This window comes from Panicum virgatum, chromosome 4K (genome assembly GCF_016808335.1).
Source record: "Panicum virgatum strain AP13 chromosome 4K, P.virgatum_v5, whole genome shotgun sequence".
Taxonomy (NCBI): domain Eukaryota; kingdom Viridiplantae; phylum Streptophyta; class Magnoliopsida; order Poales; family Poaceae; genus Panicum; species Panicum virgatum.
In genome coordinates, this window is record NC_053139.1 from 9014048 (window position 1) to 9031612 (window position 17565).

The following is a 17565-nucleotide window of genomic DNA, read 5'->3' on the forward strand; positions in this document are numbered from 1 at the left end:
ATGACACAATTGGCCCCTTTTGTTTTCTTTGTACTTTTTTTTTGCAAAAAAAGAGACCGAGAAATGTACATATGCAGATTCTGAATTCAAAACTTCAAAAAAAAATAACATAAACTAAATGTGGGGGGGGGGGAGCCTCACTGACCTTCATTCAAAACGCGGTCATGAAAAACATCAAAATCCATACACCAGGGAGTGTTTTTTTTTGCTATTTTTGGATAAAATCATATAGTCATTTATCAGTCGTTCAGACTTGTAGATCGTTTTGACAAATTTAGATATATATTTTATTATATATTTAAATAATGTATAATAAAAAAACTATAAATCTAGATTTATCAGAATAGCCTACAATTTGGACAGAGGAAGTACGCGCCCGTAGGAGTGAAATGGTGAGCAAAGTCCTGAGGTAGTGAGGTTGTTGACCGCAAGCACCCTCCTATAGTCCTATGACACCCCTGCTTTGTTTGACCAGAGGCAGTAGATCGGCGCACATCTCGAAACACTTGAAAAACGATGCAAGCACCACGGATTAACCGGGAGTGAATGGAACCACGATCTTGGCATGTTATTTAGCGGTCAAAGAAGCGGCGACGCGCGCTCCCGCTCGCCACGTACGCCCGCGTCGCGACAGCCGGCGCCACCGCCCCGGCCGGAGAGTGTCCGGAGCACCGCCGCACGAGAACGCGGAAGCTGACACCAGCCGGCTCACGCGTGCGCGCGCCGCCACGCAGGATGCCAGGATCACAGCTCCGGAGACTCCCGTGGCCACGGCGTCCGCCGACCAAACTGGGCAGCTGAATCGATCATCACCGGACGCGTCACCATAGACTCTGCCGCACTCGATTTTTGCCAATTCTTGTTTATCGACGCTCGATTCAAGTTCGACGGCGGACCATGGCACGGATCGGCGGCCATGGCCGCGCGCACGCCATGGTTGAAAGAGAAAGCATGGAGACTAAAGCTAGGCTATGCCGCTATGGGCCTATGGTGCTAAGCGAGATGGATCGAAGAAGAAGCCACGGCGAATCTATGTGCATTGCTAGGACGGATCACGCGCGTCACATCGAGTCGTCGTCTTGGTCGAAGCCGCCGCCCGGGTAGCCGTCGAACGGGTCCACGCCGCCCATGCCGCCGCCGCCGCCGCCGGTGACGGGGAAGAGGTCGTCCCAGGCGGCGTCCATGATGCCGTCCGTGCCGAACAGGTACAGGGGCTCCGGCCACTCCGTCGCCTCCACGCCGGACACCGCCGAGGCCGAGGCCGAGGAGGAGCAGGACGGCGAGACCACGGACGCGGAGCCGCCGGAGGCGGAGGCAGAAGAAACCGAGCCGCAGTTGCTCGCCGCCGGCGCGGTTGGCGCCGCCGGTGGCACCGTGGTGATCTCGTGCGCCTGGATCATCGGCAGGTCCTCCTCGCCCGCGTCGTCCTCCTGCAGCACCAACCCGCCATCGCTAGGAGGCTGGTGCTCCTGCTGCGGCGCCGGCGGCGGAGGCAGGTGGCTCTCCTGCTCTCCGGGAGCAGCAGCGGCGGGGGCCTCCTGCAACGGGAGGTGGGTGACGGGGTCGATCCCCATCCGGACGAGCTTCTTCCGGATGTGGGTGTTCCAGTGGTTCTTGATCTCGTTGTCCGTCCTCCCGGGCAGCTGCGCCGCGATCTTGGACCACCTGCGCGAGTCGGCCATGGCAGCAACCCGGTGAGGCGCAGAAGGAAACAGAGCACACAGCCCGTTCAACGAACCAATCAAGCCCAAGAAAACCGTGGGGAATTTCTCAGCCACAGCCGGTCACCTGTTCCCGAGCCGCGCGTGGAGGTCGATGACGAGCCGCTCCTCGTCGTCGGAGAGGAGGCCCCTCTTGAGGTCGGGCCTCAGGTAGTTGGTCCACCGGAGCCGGCAGCTCTTCCCGCACCTCAGCAGCCCTGCCCGGAGCCCACGAGCCGCGCCCACGGTCAGAGAGACGCATGCACCAATCGGGAGCTGGGGATCGATTCGTTCTACCTGCGAGCTTGGGGACGACGCGCCAGCAGCAGTGGCCGTGGGTGAGGAGGAAGCCGACGAGCTTCTGGTCCTCCTCCGCCGTCCACGGGCCCTTCTTCACGCCCACCTTGTCGCAGCACGGCTGCCTCCCCATCCCTGCTCCGGCGACGATGCACGGGGTACCCAACCCGTCCTCGGTCAGGTGCTGCGCTGCGCGCTCGGCGACGGTGGCTGTCTGCCTCTGTTCCAGGTAAGCTCGGCGCGGCGCCAGGCCCCCGCATTTATAGAGAGGGCGGGGACGGAGGGGGAAGGGGGCGGCGCTCCACGTGGCGGGAGGCGAGGGCGGGGCGCGTCGTACGTGTGAGCCCGTCTCTGAGGCCCGCCATGCCCATCATCCCCGTCACCGGGGTGAAGTGAAACTGGCTGCCACTCACGGCGGCTTGGTGACGATGGATGGAGTGGATGGATGATTCATCGAAGGCTGGAGCAGTAACGTGACAGCCTTTGTACGTACTGGAAAACTTTTTTTTGTTTCATTCTTTTTTTCCCTTCTTCTTGCTTCTGTTCTGTTCTGTTTTAGCCTGGTGCTCTGTAGTCCTCTCTGGGCTGGATTTTGGATGCTCTGCCATTCCTTGCTGAACCAAAATGCAGATGTTGGACTTGAGTACTTGACTCACACTAGCGACAGAGAAAGAAAGAGTGGAATTTTACCACGAGGTACCAAGTGCTGGCTTGTAATATCTCGTCCATTAAATTTGCTCTAGGATTCATGCAAATATTAGAAACTTTTTGTGAATGATATTGTACCAAGAAATTTACCAGTGCCAACAGGATGTTTTTTAAGTCTTCCTGCAGCACTCCAACCTTATCTTTTGGTGCAATTGAGTCTGCCTTTAGCCCTTCTCTTCAGGAGAAGTGTTTGTGCATAGAGATTTTTTTTTTTAAAAAAGTTGCATACTGATTTATGACAGTGGACAAAATGCAATGCACAAGTTGGGTATGCGCGGTGAATCATAATGTAAGCAAAAGCGGTTTTAAGACTACTCGTCATGCCTTCACCTCCTTGATGAATTCTTTCCTTGTATATGCATAATAGCAATACCTTATTTACACACAGGTGAAATCATAGTGTGATAAAGAAAAGTGGTTTTAAGACTACTAAGTCCTTCGTGAATTATTTCCTCGTATATGCATCATAGTACTGAGTCATATACGTGGTAAATAATAATATGAACAAAAGCGGTTTCAACACTACGCGTCATGCCTGCACCTCCTTCATGAATTCTTTCATTCCATAACCATCATTCTCTTTTGTTGGTATGCAATTTAATTTGTAAAAGAAACGGAGAAACGGAAAGTTTGACTTTGTAGGCAACCCTTGTTTTCGGCGGATTTCTTGCCATAATCTTCGCGAATCAAATATCAGTTGGCAGTAGAGTCGAGAACGGCTGCAAAACTATGACCTTTACATTTCCTTGATAAATATGCACTCTTCGTATTTGATTGCTTCCATGGTTTAAATCTTGAAAAGTGTTGCAAAAAAGTATATTATACTATTTATTTAAAGGATATATGTATTGAAAGGGAATCCGCTGCAAGGCAAGCATGAATGGCAGAACGAGGGCGGGCGCGAGCGGGGAGCGAGATTGGGGAGCTGGAACCGTCATTTCTTTTTTTTTAGTAGAGGAACCGTTTGCTTCTCGCGCCTTTTGGTTTTAGCGGTGGGCAGAACCACGGAGGAGGCAGAACGACGGGAGAGGTAGACTCACTTTGTTCTTTTTAAATAGTAGTAGATATTTGTGAGAGAGACTTATTATCTGTTGAAGATTCTTAGTTGAAAAACATTCATTTTCATGCTATGAAAAAGAGGTGTTTCCATCACATCTAGAAGTGAAATGGAGTGGAAGGAGATTTATGGAACCATACTCTCTCTCTCTCTCTCAATAATCTTAACACGTACATATCCTCTACTTGACACGTACATATCCTCTACTTAACTAGTAATAAAATATTTTAAAGGTGTATGAAATTTACCTTATAATGAAAGATAAATTAGGCTATGAAAACTTTGATGAAATACCAGAAAACATGCACGTTTTTTTTACTACAAAACATGCATGTTAATTTGACCATATATATAGATGAAAGATGAAGAGAATACATCGGGGACTTGTGAGACCACGTCCTAATTCTAATGATACAATACCTGAACAGATGAGGAAAAAAACAACACCTGTATCATCGATATAGGACTAGTTTGAGCTGTGAGTTATCGTATACTAGTACGCCTCTTTGGCAACTCGAAATGAGGCCTATGAGACTTTCCGAAGCAAGTGGTCGTAGGACTACTGCCGCTGACACCGAGGTCAAGATGTACGGGCGCAGCACTTTCAGAGCAAGTATTACAATCGGCGGTAAGAAGACTAGGATCGCCGTGGAGGAAAGAGAAATAAAGAGAGAAAGAGGCGGGCGTCTCGTCAGACGCCCGCTCAAGCCGACTAAGACGCGCTGTGCCGTTCTTCTATTAGCTTAATTTGCTGCGGCAACAATCAACACCAGCGGAACCGCACCCTCATGCACGGGGAGGCGCGCGCTTGCAGCCCGCTGCCCGGCTGGATTATAAAACCTGCTCTCATGTGCCTCCCTGTCCGTGGCAGCGGCAGAATGATGGTTGTCAACGAGGTTTCTAGGGAAAGGAGCAACCGGCGATGCGACCCCAGATTCCCTGTACCCAGAGAGTACAGTACAGAGGATGGATAGGCCGATAGGGTCCCATCCGGGCTTCCCATCCCACGACCACACGGCTCAAAGTCCAGAGTTGAGAAGGTCAGGCACTTTATTTTCAAAAAAAAAAGGTCAGGCACTCAGGCTCCAGAGTCCAGAGTGACACCGCTGTGGCCGCTGAGGCGCTGACACTTCACTTGATCGACGACACCCGGAAAACATCCGTGAACTCGTCGACTCGACGCGGGAGAGGGCGGCTCTGCCCGCCCGCCGCTTGGCGCGACAAACACGTCCGAGGATCACGTCGCGCACGGGGCCGACCCGGCCAGGCCAGCTAGCTCCCACGAACGAACGCGCCGGCCCCAAGATCTCGCGCGATCCGGGCCGAATCCCACCCCCGGGCGGCCCGGCCCCAGCGCCGGAAAAGCAGAGCCGCGCGGCGGGGGAGGTGAGGTCGTCCTGCCTGCCTGCCTGCCGCCGTGGTGGCGCGACGCGAGCCCGTCCCCGTCCTGCGTCCCGCCTCGCTCGCGGACGGTAGCTTCTGGACGTTTTCACGTCGGTTTCGTCTCTCGGCGCGGCCACGGCTACTCCGATCCGCCCCCGCACTCCACCGGCGGCGAGTCGCGGGGCGTGGTGGCCGCGCTCGCGGCACGCCCGTGCGATCGGGTGGGGTGTGCGGTTAGAGGGAGGACCTGGTTCATGGGGCCGCGGTTGGTAACGGGACAGTGACGCGGGAGCTTTTTGGGCAGCGCGTGGCGCGATCCGTCGACGTTGCCCCGGCGAGCCGAGCATACGGATGAGTAGATTAGTTCCGAGATCGGGGTTTCGGAATGTTCCAGACAAAATGTAGGTAATAATAAGCCTGAAAACGAAGGTGACAAAAGAAATTTTGCACTGCTACTAGCTTCCGCACGACGTCTGACCTCTGCGTAAGAAATCGTCAACGCGCGCGGACGGATCACAGACAGATCGACCTGAGAGCTAGCGAGCGAGCGAGGGAGAGACACCTGGACGGTTCCTCCATCCGATGGCATGGCCCTCCACGCTCTGGCCACCGGACGTGTGGATCCCGGCCACTGAATCCGCGTGCATCACTCACACAAAGCACACGATGGTGAGGTCCAGCAGGCACGCAGGCAGCAAGCTGCCCGGAGAGGGATGGCAGCAGCCTGGGAAATCAGGATCCATGTCCGAGGTCAACGTCACGCAAGAACTGCCTTCCATTACCCCGGTCCTCCTACCAACAGCATGCGCGAGGCAGCACACGCGTGCAGGTACCAACAGCGCGTACCATCACCAATTCACCATCACCCCCATGCACAAAGGTCTCATGAACCGAGCGCAAATGCGCCGCCCGGCCAGGGTCAAGCGCACGAAAAGGATGGGGAGGCCCCCTGTCACTGCGGAGAGCTGTGGCTCGAGGATCCGATTGCAGTTGCTTACTTGGTCAAACAAGCTGATAGGGAGGCAGAGTTTGGGGACGGGGGATGCAGGGAACTTAAGCCGCGTGTGCACTACGTGAACTACTTTGGGAGATATGTACGAAATTATTGGAGGGGAGATGCAACAAAGGCTTCAAACAAGCAGCTAGGCTGCCAGAGTACTCAAACAGAAAATAGTGGGTGAAAGATTGCTTAGACTATTGCTCAAGTCGAAAAGAATGTTGGATGATTCTCAGTATTGCTCTGGTTCAATGGAAGTTAGAGACAATTTCTAAAGTTAAAATATTTCTAAATTTTGGATACTCGGAACACCAAATTGGTACTCAAATAGTCAAATTAGGTTTTAGATAGAGAGAGAAATGGTTAGGTAATAGTCCATCCAGTCAACGGTACAATCTTTTATGTAATATAGTCCATAGGGAGTATCCATGATTTCGTAATGGATGTTGTAAGTTATACCCCTCTTAATGTTTCATTTAGAAGCGCTGTGGTTGAAGCAGGGGTGAGCCCATCATTTGAGGCATGGGTATTTAAAATTTTAAAAAGGGTGCAAATTTACTTTCACAACGTAAAGTACATATTCATAACACATAATTGGACCATCACCGTCCCTCATCCACCGGTGGAGGCCGCCGGGTGGCAGCCCAGTGTTCAGGCGGCGCCGCGATGAGACAGAGCCAGAAAGTATGCGACACGGGGAGAGCAGTGGTTGGCTCTATCAGACTTGTGCCTTCGGATTGCCGAATTGGGCCAATGGGCCAAGTGTGACTGTGTGGAGTCTCAAACTCTTCTAAAATTGACAGTTTGACACCTTTCTTTAGATCCTCTAAAAAAGGAAGCCACTTTGCATTGGCCACCAGTAACTTTTCAAAAGAAGGTGGTATGAAACCGAGAACAATGCAACAGTTGTGTTACAATGACATATGGCTAGGTGCCTTTCATTCTAACGATGGAATATAGTCCTTATATAAAATAAACAAACATGTCATACACACAGAGCCAGCCATCGAAAAATGAAAAACACAGCTAGGAATGAAAATGTATAACTAAATACCAATATATTTTCTAATTGTAATTTTGATCCAGGCATAGTCCTTATATAAAATTAGGAACACAAAGATAACACCACAATAAAGTACTAACACATCGGTTCAAAAGGAAATAAAGTACTAACACTAAATAGAGCAATACTCTCTCAATGTTTCACTGCAACATAAGTATTCATTCCCCAGTACAGCAAAATATTATAATGCTTAAACCACTTGTATAGGATGACCTAATAGGCCACAATTCATCTTAGGATACTAGACCATATAAAAAGCCTAGTTCATGTGCATATTCATGATCAACTGATTAGCAAAAATATCATCCTGCTGATCACCAATCCGACCCATGTTGCTCCCAGACCCCTCCATTGATGGAGCCGCAGGAGAACTACTAGATCCCATCTGTTGTGGAGGACCATTAGCCAATGTGGCGGTCTGGCAGCTGCTCACTTGGGCAGTGATGTGCAGGAGCGGTGGTGTGACCTGGGCCAGATTCATCGCAGCTGGTTGATCGTTGGAGCCATAGTGATTTGGGTTATAGGCACCGCCAGTGATGGTGAACCCCTCCCAAACAGAATCATTGTTCTGCACCCCAAGCTCGGTGTCGTAGAGGCCGACGTCATTGATGCTATAGCGTTGCTTCTTATTTGGGTTTTGTAGCCTTCGGAAATACTTTTGGGCATGGCTGCAGATCTGGATCGGGGTCTTGTTGGGAACGAAGTGTCTAGAAATGTTCTTCCAGCTTCGACCGTATGCATCCAAACCTTTGAGGAATTGCCTACAACAAGATATGGATTAGGATAAACTAGTGAGGTAGGAATTCAGATCCAGTATCCATACTTTCAAAATAAATGATACTAAAAACACATGCTTAATATATTCCTCATCATAATCAATATCTCACACCACATGCACATGAAGTATACTAATAATTTACTAAGAATATGGACCACACGTATTTACAAAATAGTGCAAAACGAATAAGAAGATCCAACACTGATGTGTACGTGAGAGGATTCAAGGATAAAAAGAAAGTCAATAACCTGTGTTCCTCTTTGGTCCAAAACCTCATGGCATGTTGCTTCTCCTTCTGATGCGTGGGCTGTCTCTGCGACACATCTACCTCCTTCCTCATGGCCTCCATTTCCTCCGCAAGAGGATCAGACAACACTTTCATGTTTCCCATGGAAGGATCCTCTAGCCGCATTCCAAAATTGTCAACCATGAGGTTGTTGCATGTTACATGCTGGTTGCCACTCTGCATCAGCTCAATCATGAGTTCAACGTACAAGTTGGTTACCTGATGCTTCTCCTTCAGTGGAAATATTGCTTGGAGCTCATCCACAATGTCAGTGTGCTTCTTTTTCATGTTGTTTGCATAAAAATTGGTGTTGTGCCCAACGATATGAGACTTCACTATCTGGATCTCAGAAGCACTCCACTCTCCATTGAACCTAGGATCCATGGGACTCAATAAAACACAATACTTGGTAGTATGATCAAGGAATGATGGCTATTTGGAATGGGAAGAATGGCAAGCACAAGGCAAGGTATTTATAAGATTTCTGGTGAATCTTTTTGTGCTAGTTTTGATTAATATAGATATCAGGGCAAAAAATAAAAGATATCAAGTGATGTATATATTTATTTGTCGATGCACAATTGCACACTAGTTTATAATTCCTATTGTTTAAGAATAATATCAAGATATCAAATTTGATTTATTTGATTATTCAAATGAGAAGTTAAGGGATACGCACGTGCCCATAGATGCAGATATTGACGCGGGTAACACGTGTTGATGTGCAAGGCCATACTGCTGATGCTGTTGTTGTTAGGCACATAGGATGGCTAGATACTAGTGTCTAGTTTGCCTACTATTAGTTGACTCCATCACTATAATAGTTTTGAAATTTAATGCTGATGATGGTCTCACCACATATATCTATCTCTAACCAACTTTCTTAGTAAGTACGGCATAAATGATCTTGAACAATCCGAATCCTGAATATATGCGTATCTTTTCCCCTTACTTGGGAGGTCAGGTGCCCTGTATCTTCCGTGGCTGCCCAGCCTATGGCGGGTCCCTCCTGTTCGACGCACCCACACCTATGCCTGGTGGCGGAGGGTGGCCCTGTACAGGCTGTCTCGTTGGCCATGTGGAGAGAGTGTGCTGGCGTGGGTTCCATTCGCAACATCATGACGGCCCGGCTGACCAAGGATGCTCCTTCGGTCCGTAGGTGGCGTCCTTGCACCGGCTGTCGGGCGAGAGGCACATGTGCATGCCGCGCCTTCCCTAGATCACCTCGGGGTAGGTTCGGGCTTCCCGACCCATCCGATGGTATCACGGCGAGATGGTGACATGTGCCCCGACTCTAGTCGCTACTGGGCTGCTGGTTCCCGCTCTGCCGATGGGCCAGCAGTGGTTCGTGTCCATCTGGTTAGGTCAGGCCTGGGGGGCTCATCTCGGATGGATGTTAGGAGTCACACGTGTGGGTACGAGCGTCAGCGTCGCAGAAGCCCCGCGCGCGCGGCCCACAGCGCTCCGGCGGCGCACTGGTGGCCCACGGGGACGGCCCACTTGTGGTCTGCCAGCCCAATTTGTGTTTTTTCTTTCTTTTTTCCCTCCTGGAAGTTCCAACAAACATTGTTTATCCATTTTTTGTTTCAATGGAACATTTTTTTCATTTTCAACCGAACAATTTCTTTTCTAATGGAACTTTTGTTCTGGTGGAACATTTTTATTGGAAGAAATTGTTCCGCTTCTCGGTATGGGAGACGGCCAGCTCCCCGCGCTCCCCTCCCCCCAGCCCAGCCCCCTGCGCTTCTGCGACGGGGCAGCTCGGGGTCACACGGGTGACCCCGAGCACTGGGGGTCTATTTCTCGCACGCGCGGGTGGGCGCCATCGCGTCGCACAGACCCCCCCCAGCACCTCCATCTCCCACGCCGCCTCCTCCCGCCTCCGTCTGCGCCTCCCCCCCTCCGCCTCCATCTCCGCTGCCGCCTCCATCTTCGTCGGCCTCCGCCGCCGCCGGAACCACCTCCGCCGGAGCTCCTCCTCCGCCGGATCTCACAGCCACCGGAGCTTATGTGATGCGCGCGCGATAAAAGACTCCCCCGCGGAAGGGGAGGGGGGTTCTATTTCTCGTGCACGCGGGTGGGCGCAGTCGCGTCACACAGAACCCCCCCCCCCCCCCGCACCTCCATCTCCCATGCCGCATTCTCCGTCGTCGGTCTCCGCCGCGGCCCCTTCGTCGGCCTCCTCCTCCACCGGAACCACCTCCGTCGGAGTGCCTCTGCCGCCGCCTCTTCACCTCTGCCGCGTCCACCTCCGCCGGAACTCGCCGGAGCTCCGCCGCCGCCGGAGCTTCTGCGACGCGCGCGATAAATAGACTCCCACCCTAATCTCACGGTTAGACCCTTAAGGACTGCGTGGGTACCCGTGGTACTTAATCCTGTCACGGAGATTCATAGACAAGAGGAAATTGGCTCATTTAGATATATGAAACGTAATATTGTTCCTTTACATGGTCTATACAAGTTACTCCTACGTCTTCCTGTTTGGTTCGTGACAAAAAACATTGATATATCTCTTAGCTAAGTTCCCCTATCTATGTCTACCAATTTATTTGTCACATCCTAGACATGCTTGGGCAAACGAATAGCTTTATAAAAAGTCTCCAAGAACAGAAAAGAATATGACCAGGGGTACATCGGCCCCCACTATATTTCAGTAAGACTTAAGAGAAAGCGTCACCGATTTCTGGTTGCGAAAAAAATAACCCAACCCTAGCTGCGTTAGGACAGGAATTTTTATTGCGCAACGCACCGGGTTCAAGCCCGGGTGGCATCCACGATAGAAGCACCCACCACTGAGCTATGGCCTAGCTATGGCTCTGTTCACAAAAAGTCGCTAAGAACCAAACGCCAGCGTGACAAACCATGGCACATTCAAACTACAGCGTGGCCGCAATGTTTAGCCATGAACCAAACATGCCTAGCAGTATAGATTTGCATACTACACCATGTCATTAGACATCAGCAACCGCTACTCCATCTGATGATCGTCCCGGCACGATCTTCGCCCTGCACAGCGGGCAGCTGCCGTTGCTCCTCGCCCACGCACCGAGGCACTCCCTGTGGAACACGTGGCGGCACGCCGGCACCTCGCTGCAAAGCTGCCATTGCCGGAGCGGCTCGAGGCAGATCGAGCACTCCGCCACCACGCCGGCACGCGGCGCGTACGGGAAGTACGGCAGCGGCGTCAGAACGGGCGCCACCGCCGCCACCGCCCGTGCCGCCAACGCTGCCTCCGCCCTCGCCGCCAACGCTTCCCACTCCGCCAACGCCCGAGCGACCCTCCGCTCCGGGGACTCCGCCGGCCGATCCGGTTGGTCCACGGACACGCAGCAGCAGCAGCAGACGGTGAGCAGCAGTAGCAGCGCGAAGAGGAGCAGCGTGGCGCCATTGGCGTCCATTGCGCGGACGGGCGTGGAAGCTTTGGTTCCTGCCGGCGCGAGGAGAGTCGATATGGCTCGAGTTGTGGGCTTGTGGTGGCGCGCATCTGCATCTCGATCTGGTCCTGGCGTTCTGGACTTCTAGGTCTATGTAAGCTGTTGGGGGGTTATTGGTTAGGCAATTGAGTCGGGCAAGGACCCCGACTCTAATGCTACGCTAATTGCTAAGACCTTCTCCGTCAGGACTCAGGAGATGTGGAAGACTCGGATTCTTGACCGTGCAGCGTACATGTATCAAATAGCAGCGATCAAAGATTGGAGACTACTTGCACACTTAATTTTTTTTAAAACCTTATTTTTTGTTTGCAGTCGGGTACGTTGTAAACTCCTCTTATAGTTAGTACATATGAAACTAAGTCACCTGCCCACAGTTACTTCTAATGACACACGCACACATTTTACCCTATATATAAAAGCTTATGAGAAAATAGGCCAGTAAATCTCAAGTTTGATATAGTCACCACAAACTGCTCATTGTCAAGGTCATGTCCTCTATTGCTAAAAGGAACTCGTGTTGAGTCAAAAACACACAAGTTCCTAAAAATCTTTGAGCGAGAAATTTCAGTAAAACAAGAATCCTATATTTAGCCATGGAAGTTAGGCGCTCGATTCCTTCATAAACATCATCTAGTTGTAGCCATTTTAGGGGGCAGCATTTCATTTCAATATAAAACCTAGCTCTATTTCCACCTTTCAAAATTCATCAGGAAGAAAAGAAATGAATAAAAGTGATTTTTTTCGTCCAGTTAGGCAAAAAAAAAAGAGGTCGGCAATACTACCATCGTCAATAGAATTCAGCTGCCCACGTAGGCCCTGAACCCCACCTCCGCAAAAAAAAAAAAACATCCAAAAAGTACACCAGCCTCCACACTGGCTATATGCGTGCACCAAGGTACAACATAAAAAAAACATCCAAAAAGTACACCAGCCTGCACACTGGCTATATGCGTGCACCAAGGTACAGCTTGTTGTGTAGATTTCAATTCCCTTGTAAAAATAAAGAAAAGATGCACATTTGAGAAACAAAAACCCAAAACATTAACGTTTTCTTTTCGAATTCCATAACATTAATGTGGACTAGGTGATCTTTATTTACAAACAAACAAATACAAAGTATCCGAGGTCAAACTCAATTCCACTTGAAATATATGAAATTGACAGAAAACTAGATGAATAGTGAGGAAATTGTACAAACACTACCCGTTCCGATTTATTGACAGTTGACTCGTGTCACGGGATGATGTGTCGTCGGCTGCATCGTTTCGCAATGGCAAAACCGACCAACATTAAACTGGCAGACGGCGGCGCGGCCGCCGCCGCCGCCGCTACACCATGTCATCGGCGGCCGCTATCCCGTACGCCGCTCGCGGCAGTACGACCCTGGCCCGGCACAGCGGGCAGGTGTTCTTCTTCCTCGCCCACGCGCGGATGCACTCCTCGTGGAAGATGTGGCGGCACGCCGGCACCTCGCTGCACAGCTGCCCCGGCCGGAGCTCGTCCAGGCAGACGGCGCACACCGGCGGCGGCTCCGGCGCCGACGCCGCCCTGGCCCGCGCCGAGTAGGGAAAGTGCGCCAGCACCACCGGGGCCCTCAGCCGCTCCTCGTCGTCCCCCGCCGCGTGCTGCTGGCGGCGCGGCGGCGGGTGCCCCTGGCCGCCGCCGCTCGCGCGCCCCTCTCGGCCTGAGCACACGCTGCAGAGGCAGGATAGGAGGAAGACGGCGACGAGCGCGACTTCCACCAGTAGGAAGATCGCATCCCCCGTCTGCACCATGGTTGTTGCCGCTGACGATCAGATGAACGCCGGCGTGCTCTCCCGCACGCGGCGCCTTGTCTCCCGCGATCGAGAGCGATTGGTATCTATCCGATGACAAAGGACGACGTGTGGGAGGAGGATACACATGCGATTTTGCATTAGAAGGGTATAGTTCGTTGGGGATAGAGAAATTGGAGTCGATCGGGAGGGCACACTGATACTCTTCGTAGTAGGGTAAAGACTTCTTTTAGTATGTTAACAACTTGGATTAGAATTTTTCTTATTAGAATTCGTCATGGACATGATTTGTCATTAATAAATCTCTTAATATTGTTTCGGCCCTTGTTTGCTGTAGTCTTTGCGCTTGTTGGCTTTGTTGGCCAGAGTTCGATCCGCTAGAGGAGATTTATTGGCTCGAGGTAGCGCAATTTATCTGCGCATTAAAAAAATATCCTCGCCTGCTCCACTTCAAAGGATAGGTTTAAGGTTGGTTCAGTCTCACTTGGGTTACGGTGTCGCTGTGTATGGGTGGGGGTTTGGAGATTTTCTCAAACTGCATGATAGAAATACTTTCTTCGTTCCCGCATAATCCATCTCCGCACCGGGTGTTGGCCGATACAAAAATCCGTGTGTTGAGAGCACTACTCTATCTCATTCTGTTATGTGCCTGGAGTAAGTTAGAGAAACACTCTCAATCTGAACTAATATATGCGGTCTCATTTTTCGGGCATACAGATTTAACTCTTCCTAGGATTATACTCGCATCCCTCTCCAACGTCGACACATGAAAATGATACACAAAACATTATAAAATATCACATTGTGAAATAATTTCGTGAAAAAACAAAACGGCGCCAGTTTCATATATATGAACAATCCAAACATAACGTTAGCGATCAATGTCGAATGAGCTATGCCACAGCTTCTATAGAACATGGCCATCCAAATCGGAGTAATGTCGACAAGTGATGGTTTTTCCACGTGCATCAAGCACAAACCAAAACAAGAATCTGGCCCTGTAACAGGCGAGTAGGCGACGGCGTAGGATTTGCTACACCATGTCCTCGGCGACGGCGCCGCCGGATCCCGGCGCGATCCTCGCCCTGCACTGCACAGCGGGCAGCTACCTTTGCTCCTCGCCCACGCGGCCGACGCAGTCGCCGTGGAACACGTGCCGGCACCGGGGCACCTCGCTGCACGCCTCGCCGTCCCGGAGCGCCTCCAGGCAGATCGCGCACACCAGGGGCTCCGACGCCCTTCCCCGCGCTCACGGGAAGCGCGCGCGGCAGCACCGCCGCGGCCACCGGAGGCTCCAGCGCCGCCAGGGCGGCCCTCTGGCTCAGCTCGGTCGGGGGCCTCCGGCGGCGCCGGCTCCTCGCACCAGGAGCGCCTGGTGGCCAGTACCACCGAGATGAAGATCGTAGCTCCGATCGCGACGACCCCGAGCTCCGCGGTCTCGTTCATCGCCGGCCACTCGGCTGGACCACCGGCCGGCGCGCCATGGGCAAGCACCGGCTATCTGTCAGACGCTGTGGGTTGGTTTGTTTCTTGCGGGAGGAGCATCAAGGGTTTGTCGAGATGTGTTACGCGTGCACATATACGAATACGACACCTGATGTTCGTGTTTGAGATAAGGTTTTGCTGGGATTTTGGGCGAGTTTGAGTGAATTTGGTTGGAACATCGAGCCGCCATCTTCTCAGAGAAAATTAGGATTCTTGGAGATTTGGATTTGAAGATTTGGGACATCGTTTCGTGCTTTTGCCAAAGAAAAAAAATGTTTTACAATGGCGATACTACGATTTCACCTTGCTCTCTTCTAGTACTACGTATAATAGTAAAAACTCATCCAACACACACAGGTGCTTCATGCACCTTTTTTTCTTTTGGAGAACAGCGCCGACTAACGGGACAGGAACCGGAGTTGCCACACAAAAAGGGCGCAATCAAGGCTTGCGCGGCGGCGCGGCGGCGACGCGGGTGGGCGCCGGCGCGGCGACGACGCGGGGCGGGGACGTGCCGTTGCCGGGCACCACGGCGCCGGCGCCCACCATGTCGGCGAAGAGGCGGTCGGCGATGATCTGGTTGGCGGCGTCGGAGGTGTGGTATGCGTCCCAGAACACGAAGTCCTTGCGGTCGGCGCAGAGCTGCGCCGTCGGCAGGCACAGGCCCCCCACCGTCGTGTCCACGGCGCAGCACGACGTGTGCGACGTCTTGAACCCTGCACCCCGGATGTGCGCACGACTGTTACTGACGATACTGTTTCGCTCAAGCGTGGAGTGGCACGGCGAGGTTTACCGTATTTCTGGGGGTGGTCGATGAGCTCCATGACGATGGAGTAGCAGTCGGAGAGGGACATGCGCGCGCCGGGCAGCCTGGCGTTCAGCCCCTCCAGCAGCTTCTTGGCCGCGGCGTTGAACTGGAGGGCGTACGCGTTGACGTCGTCCTGGCACTCGCCGTCGTCCGACAGCACGCGCAGCGACGGGATGCAGCCCAGCGGCGCCAGCCCGCTGAACCAGATGTGGCGCGCGCCGAGATCGTACAGCCTCTGCGCGGAAACGAATTCCATTCGCCGTTTAATTCAGCAGCGCCCAGAATGCTATCTTAATTAGGATGGCAACATCGCGCGGCGTGTTTCGTTTCATACCGTGAGCTGCCGGTCCATAGTCTCCACGAGGAGGCCGATGAACTCGTCGTGGGTGTACATGATGCCGTCCGCCATGAACGGCCGCAGAAAGTTGTTGACGTAGTCGTTGCTCCCTGCACAGCGGAGACCTCGCGTCGTGTCAAGTTGAGGCCATTGCGTGCGTCGACTGAGCTGAGGGAATCGGATACATTTATTTTCTTACCGTGCCCGATCTGGAAGATTGCGCCATTGACAGTCTCCTCGGCGGCCTTCTTGCCGATCTTGGCGATCATCGCGTTCTTGATCTGCTCGAAGGACGATATCTGGTTGTCGAACGACAGGTACTGGACCTGAATGTTTGCAGGGGCGTGGTTATGCTTACAGTTTAGCAAGGTTAGAATTTTCAGCGACAGAATAAGCAAACTAGCATCGTATCTGTAGCTTACAAAGTAAATGCCGGTCTCGTTGAGGAGCCCGGCGCCGCCGGACGCGAAGTTGACGCCGCCGAGGACCTCGTCGTCGGTCATGTACAGGGAGAGGAAGGGCACCGGGGGCGGGGAGCCAAACTTGGCAGCTGATCGAATGGGTAATTTACATCACACATTGCATTTCAGACAGATGAAACAAGCGTGAAACTCTCAGTAAAGTGCTCTCACCCATGATGTCTCCGATGGTGCGGCCATTGGTGAACCTCCCGGTGGGGTAGCCGGTCTTGTAGTCGATGCCGTACCAGGGGTAGTTGCACTTGGCGAGGGAGAGCAGGAGGTAGTTGTTGTTCCCGACGTCGGACATGGAGTCCCCGAAAATGTAGATCACCGGTGGACTCTTGGTCGTCGTTGCGGCCGCCGGCGTCGAAGCTGCATCGGCAACCGTTGCAACGGCGAGGACGGCGATGGCAACCATGGCGGCGAAAGTAGCCATTGCAGTGAACTGCACCGAGCTAATTCGTGGTGGAAGTCTTGTGCTGTCTTTGGTGATTGCCTGGATGGTGATGGCCTAGGCTGCGTCCGTTGCCCTGTTTTTATAGCACGACGAAGAGAGGAATGGGCACAAGTCATGGGCGTTCTCTGCAAGTTTGCCCCTTTTTTGGGCCTTTCTGGTAGCGAGCGAGAAATCTTTATTGTGTTCACGTTTGGGTGTAGTGACTGACTGACATACTGAATTGAGGCAAATGGCCGTGTGAGAAAAGGCTTGCACGTTTAAGCAGAAGGGGCACGCGAGGAATTGGCTTTGTGAGCGTAGCAGTGGGGAGGTAGCTGAGGTGGTTGTGGAATTGCCCGTGTAAGTTATGGCTTGCCTTGGGAGTGCACAAGAGAAAAACGGTTAAGAATATGGTTACTGCAGCACTGAGACTAGAAGCTCAAGAAACTGTTTTCGTTTCGTTCAAGAAGGAGTATCGCATCCCGTGCTTTCTCATAAGCTCTGTCTCATGCTGACCTTCCAAAGTTCATGCAGTGACGAGGACGAAAGATTAATCGAAT

The 17565-nt window shown here is 52.3% G+C and overlaps 4 protein-coding genes across 5 annotated transcripts; all 4 read right to left on the reverse strand.

Moving 5' to 3' along the window:
- Window positions 1–543: 543 nt before the first annotated feature.
- On the reverse strand, window positions 544–2381 carry LOC120704672 (MYB-like transcription factor ODO1). Its single transcript, XM_039989151.1, has 3 exons — window positions 1998–2381; window positions 1789–1918; window positions 544–1665 (listed from the first exon to the last, which is right to left on the reverse strand). The coding sequence occupies exons 1-3, from the start codon at window positions 2128–2130 to the stop codon at window positions 1062–1064; spliced, it is 867 nt and encodes a 288-aa protein (XP_039845085.1). The 5' UTR covers window positions 2131–2381; the 3' UTR covers window positions 544–1061.
- Window positions 2382–7464: 5083 nt separating this feature from the next.
- On the reverse strand, window positions 7465–8653 carry LOC120701854 (myb-like protein H). The gene is made up of 2 exons (XM_039985664.1): window positions 8232–8653; window positions 7465–7966 (listed from the first exon to the last, which is right to left on the reverse strand). Exons 1-2 carry the CDS (start codon window positions 8651–8653, stop codon window positions 7465–7467), a joined length of 924 nt encoding a protein of 307 aa, XP_039841598.1.
- A 2567-nt stretch (window positions 8654–11220) lies between these two features.
- Window positions 11221–11667, reverse strand: LOC120701855 (RING-H2 finger protein ATL5-like). Its single transcript, XM_039985665.1, has one exon. The coding sequence runs from the start codon at window positions 11665–11667 to the stop codon at window positions 11221–11223; it is 447 nt and encodes a 148-aa protein (XP_039841599.1).
- A 3516-nt stretch (window positions 11668–15183) lies between these two features.
- LOC120704673 (GDSL esterase/lipase At5g37690-like) lies at window positions 15184–17060 on the reverse strand. 2 transcript variants are annotated; one of them, XM_039989154.1, is made up of 6 exons: window positions 16741–17060; window positions 16531–16658; window positions 16308–16434; window positions 16106–16218; window positions 15757–16006; window positions 15184–15679 (listed from the first exon to the last, which is right to left on the reverse strand). In XM_039989154.1, the coding sequence occupies exons 1-6, from the start codon at window positions 17003–17005 to the stop codon at window positions 15405–15407; spliced, it is 1158 nt and encodes a 385-aa protein (XP_039845088.1). In that variant the 5' UTR covers window positions 17006–17060; the 3' UTR covers window positions 15184–15404. The 2 variants fall into 2 exon arrangements, with proteins under 2 accessions (XP_039845088.1, XP_039845086.1); XM_039989152.1 differs by having other exon boundaries at window positions 16308–16658.
- Between the last annotated feature and the right edge of the window lie 505 nt (window positions 17061–17565).

Coding starts and splice junctions, on each gene's coding strand:
- LOC120701854 (XM_039985664.1), bottom strand. CDS start 8,653: ATGGATCCTAGGTTCAATGGAGAGTGGAGTGCTTCTGAGATCCAGATA. Junction 7,967..8,231: donor TGGACCAAAGAGGAACACAG/GTTATTGACTTT, acceptor ATCTTGTTGTAG/GCAATTCCTCAAAGGTTTGG.
- LOC120704673 (XM_039989152.1), bottom strand. CDS start 17,005: ATGGCTACTTTCGCCGCCATGGTTGCCATCGCCGTCCTCGCCGTTGCA. Junction 16,219..16,307: donor AATCTTCCAGATCGGGCACG/GTAAGAAAATAA, acceptor TCCGCTGTGCAG/GGAGCAACGACTACGTCAAC. Junction 15,680..15,756: donor CGACCACCCCCAGAAATACG/GTAAACCTCGCC, acceptor TCCGGGGTGCAG/GGTTCAAGACGTCGCACACG.
- LOC120701855 (XM_039985665.1), bottom strand. CDS start 11,667: ATGGACGCCAATGGCGCCACGCTGCTCCTCTTCGCGCTGCTACTGCTG.
- LOC120704672 (XM_039989151.1), bottom strand. CDS start 2,130: ATGGGGAGGCAGCCGTGCTGCGACAAGGTGGGCGTGAAGAAGGGCCCG. Junction 1,919..1,997: donor CGTCGTCCCCAAGCTCGCAG/GTAGAACGAATC, acceptor GGCTCCGGGCAG/GGCTGCTGAGGTGCGGGAAG. Junction 1,666..1,788: donor CACGCGCGGCTCGGGAACAG/GTGACCGGCTGT, acceptor CGACTCGCGCAG/GTGGTCCAAGATCGCGGCGC.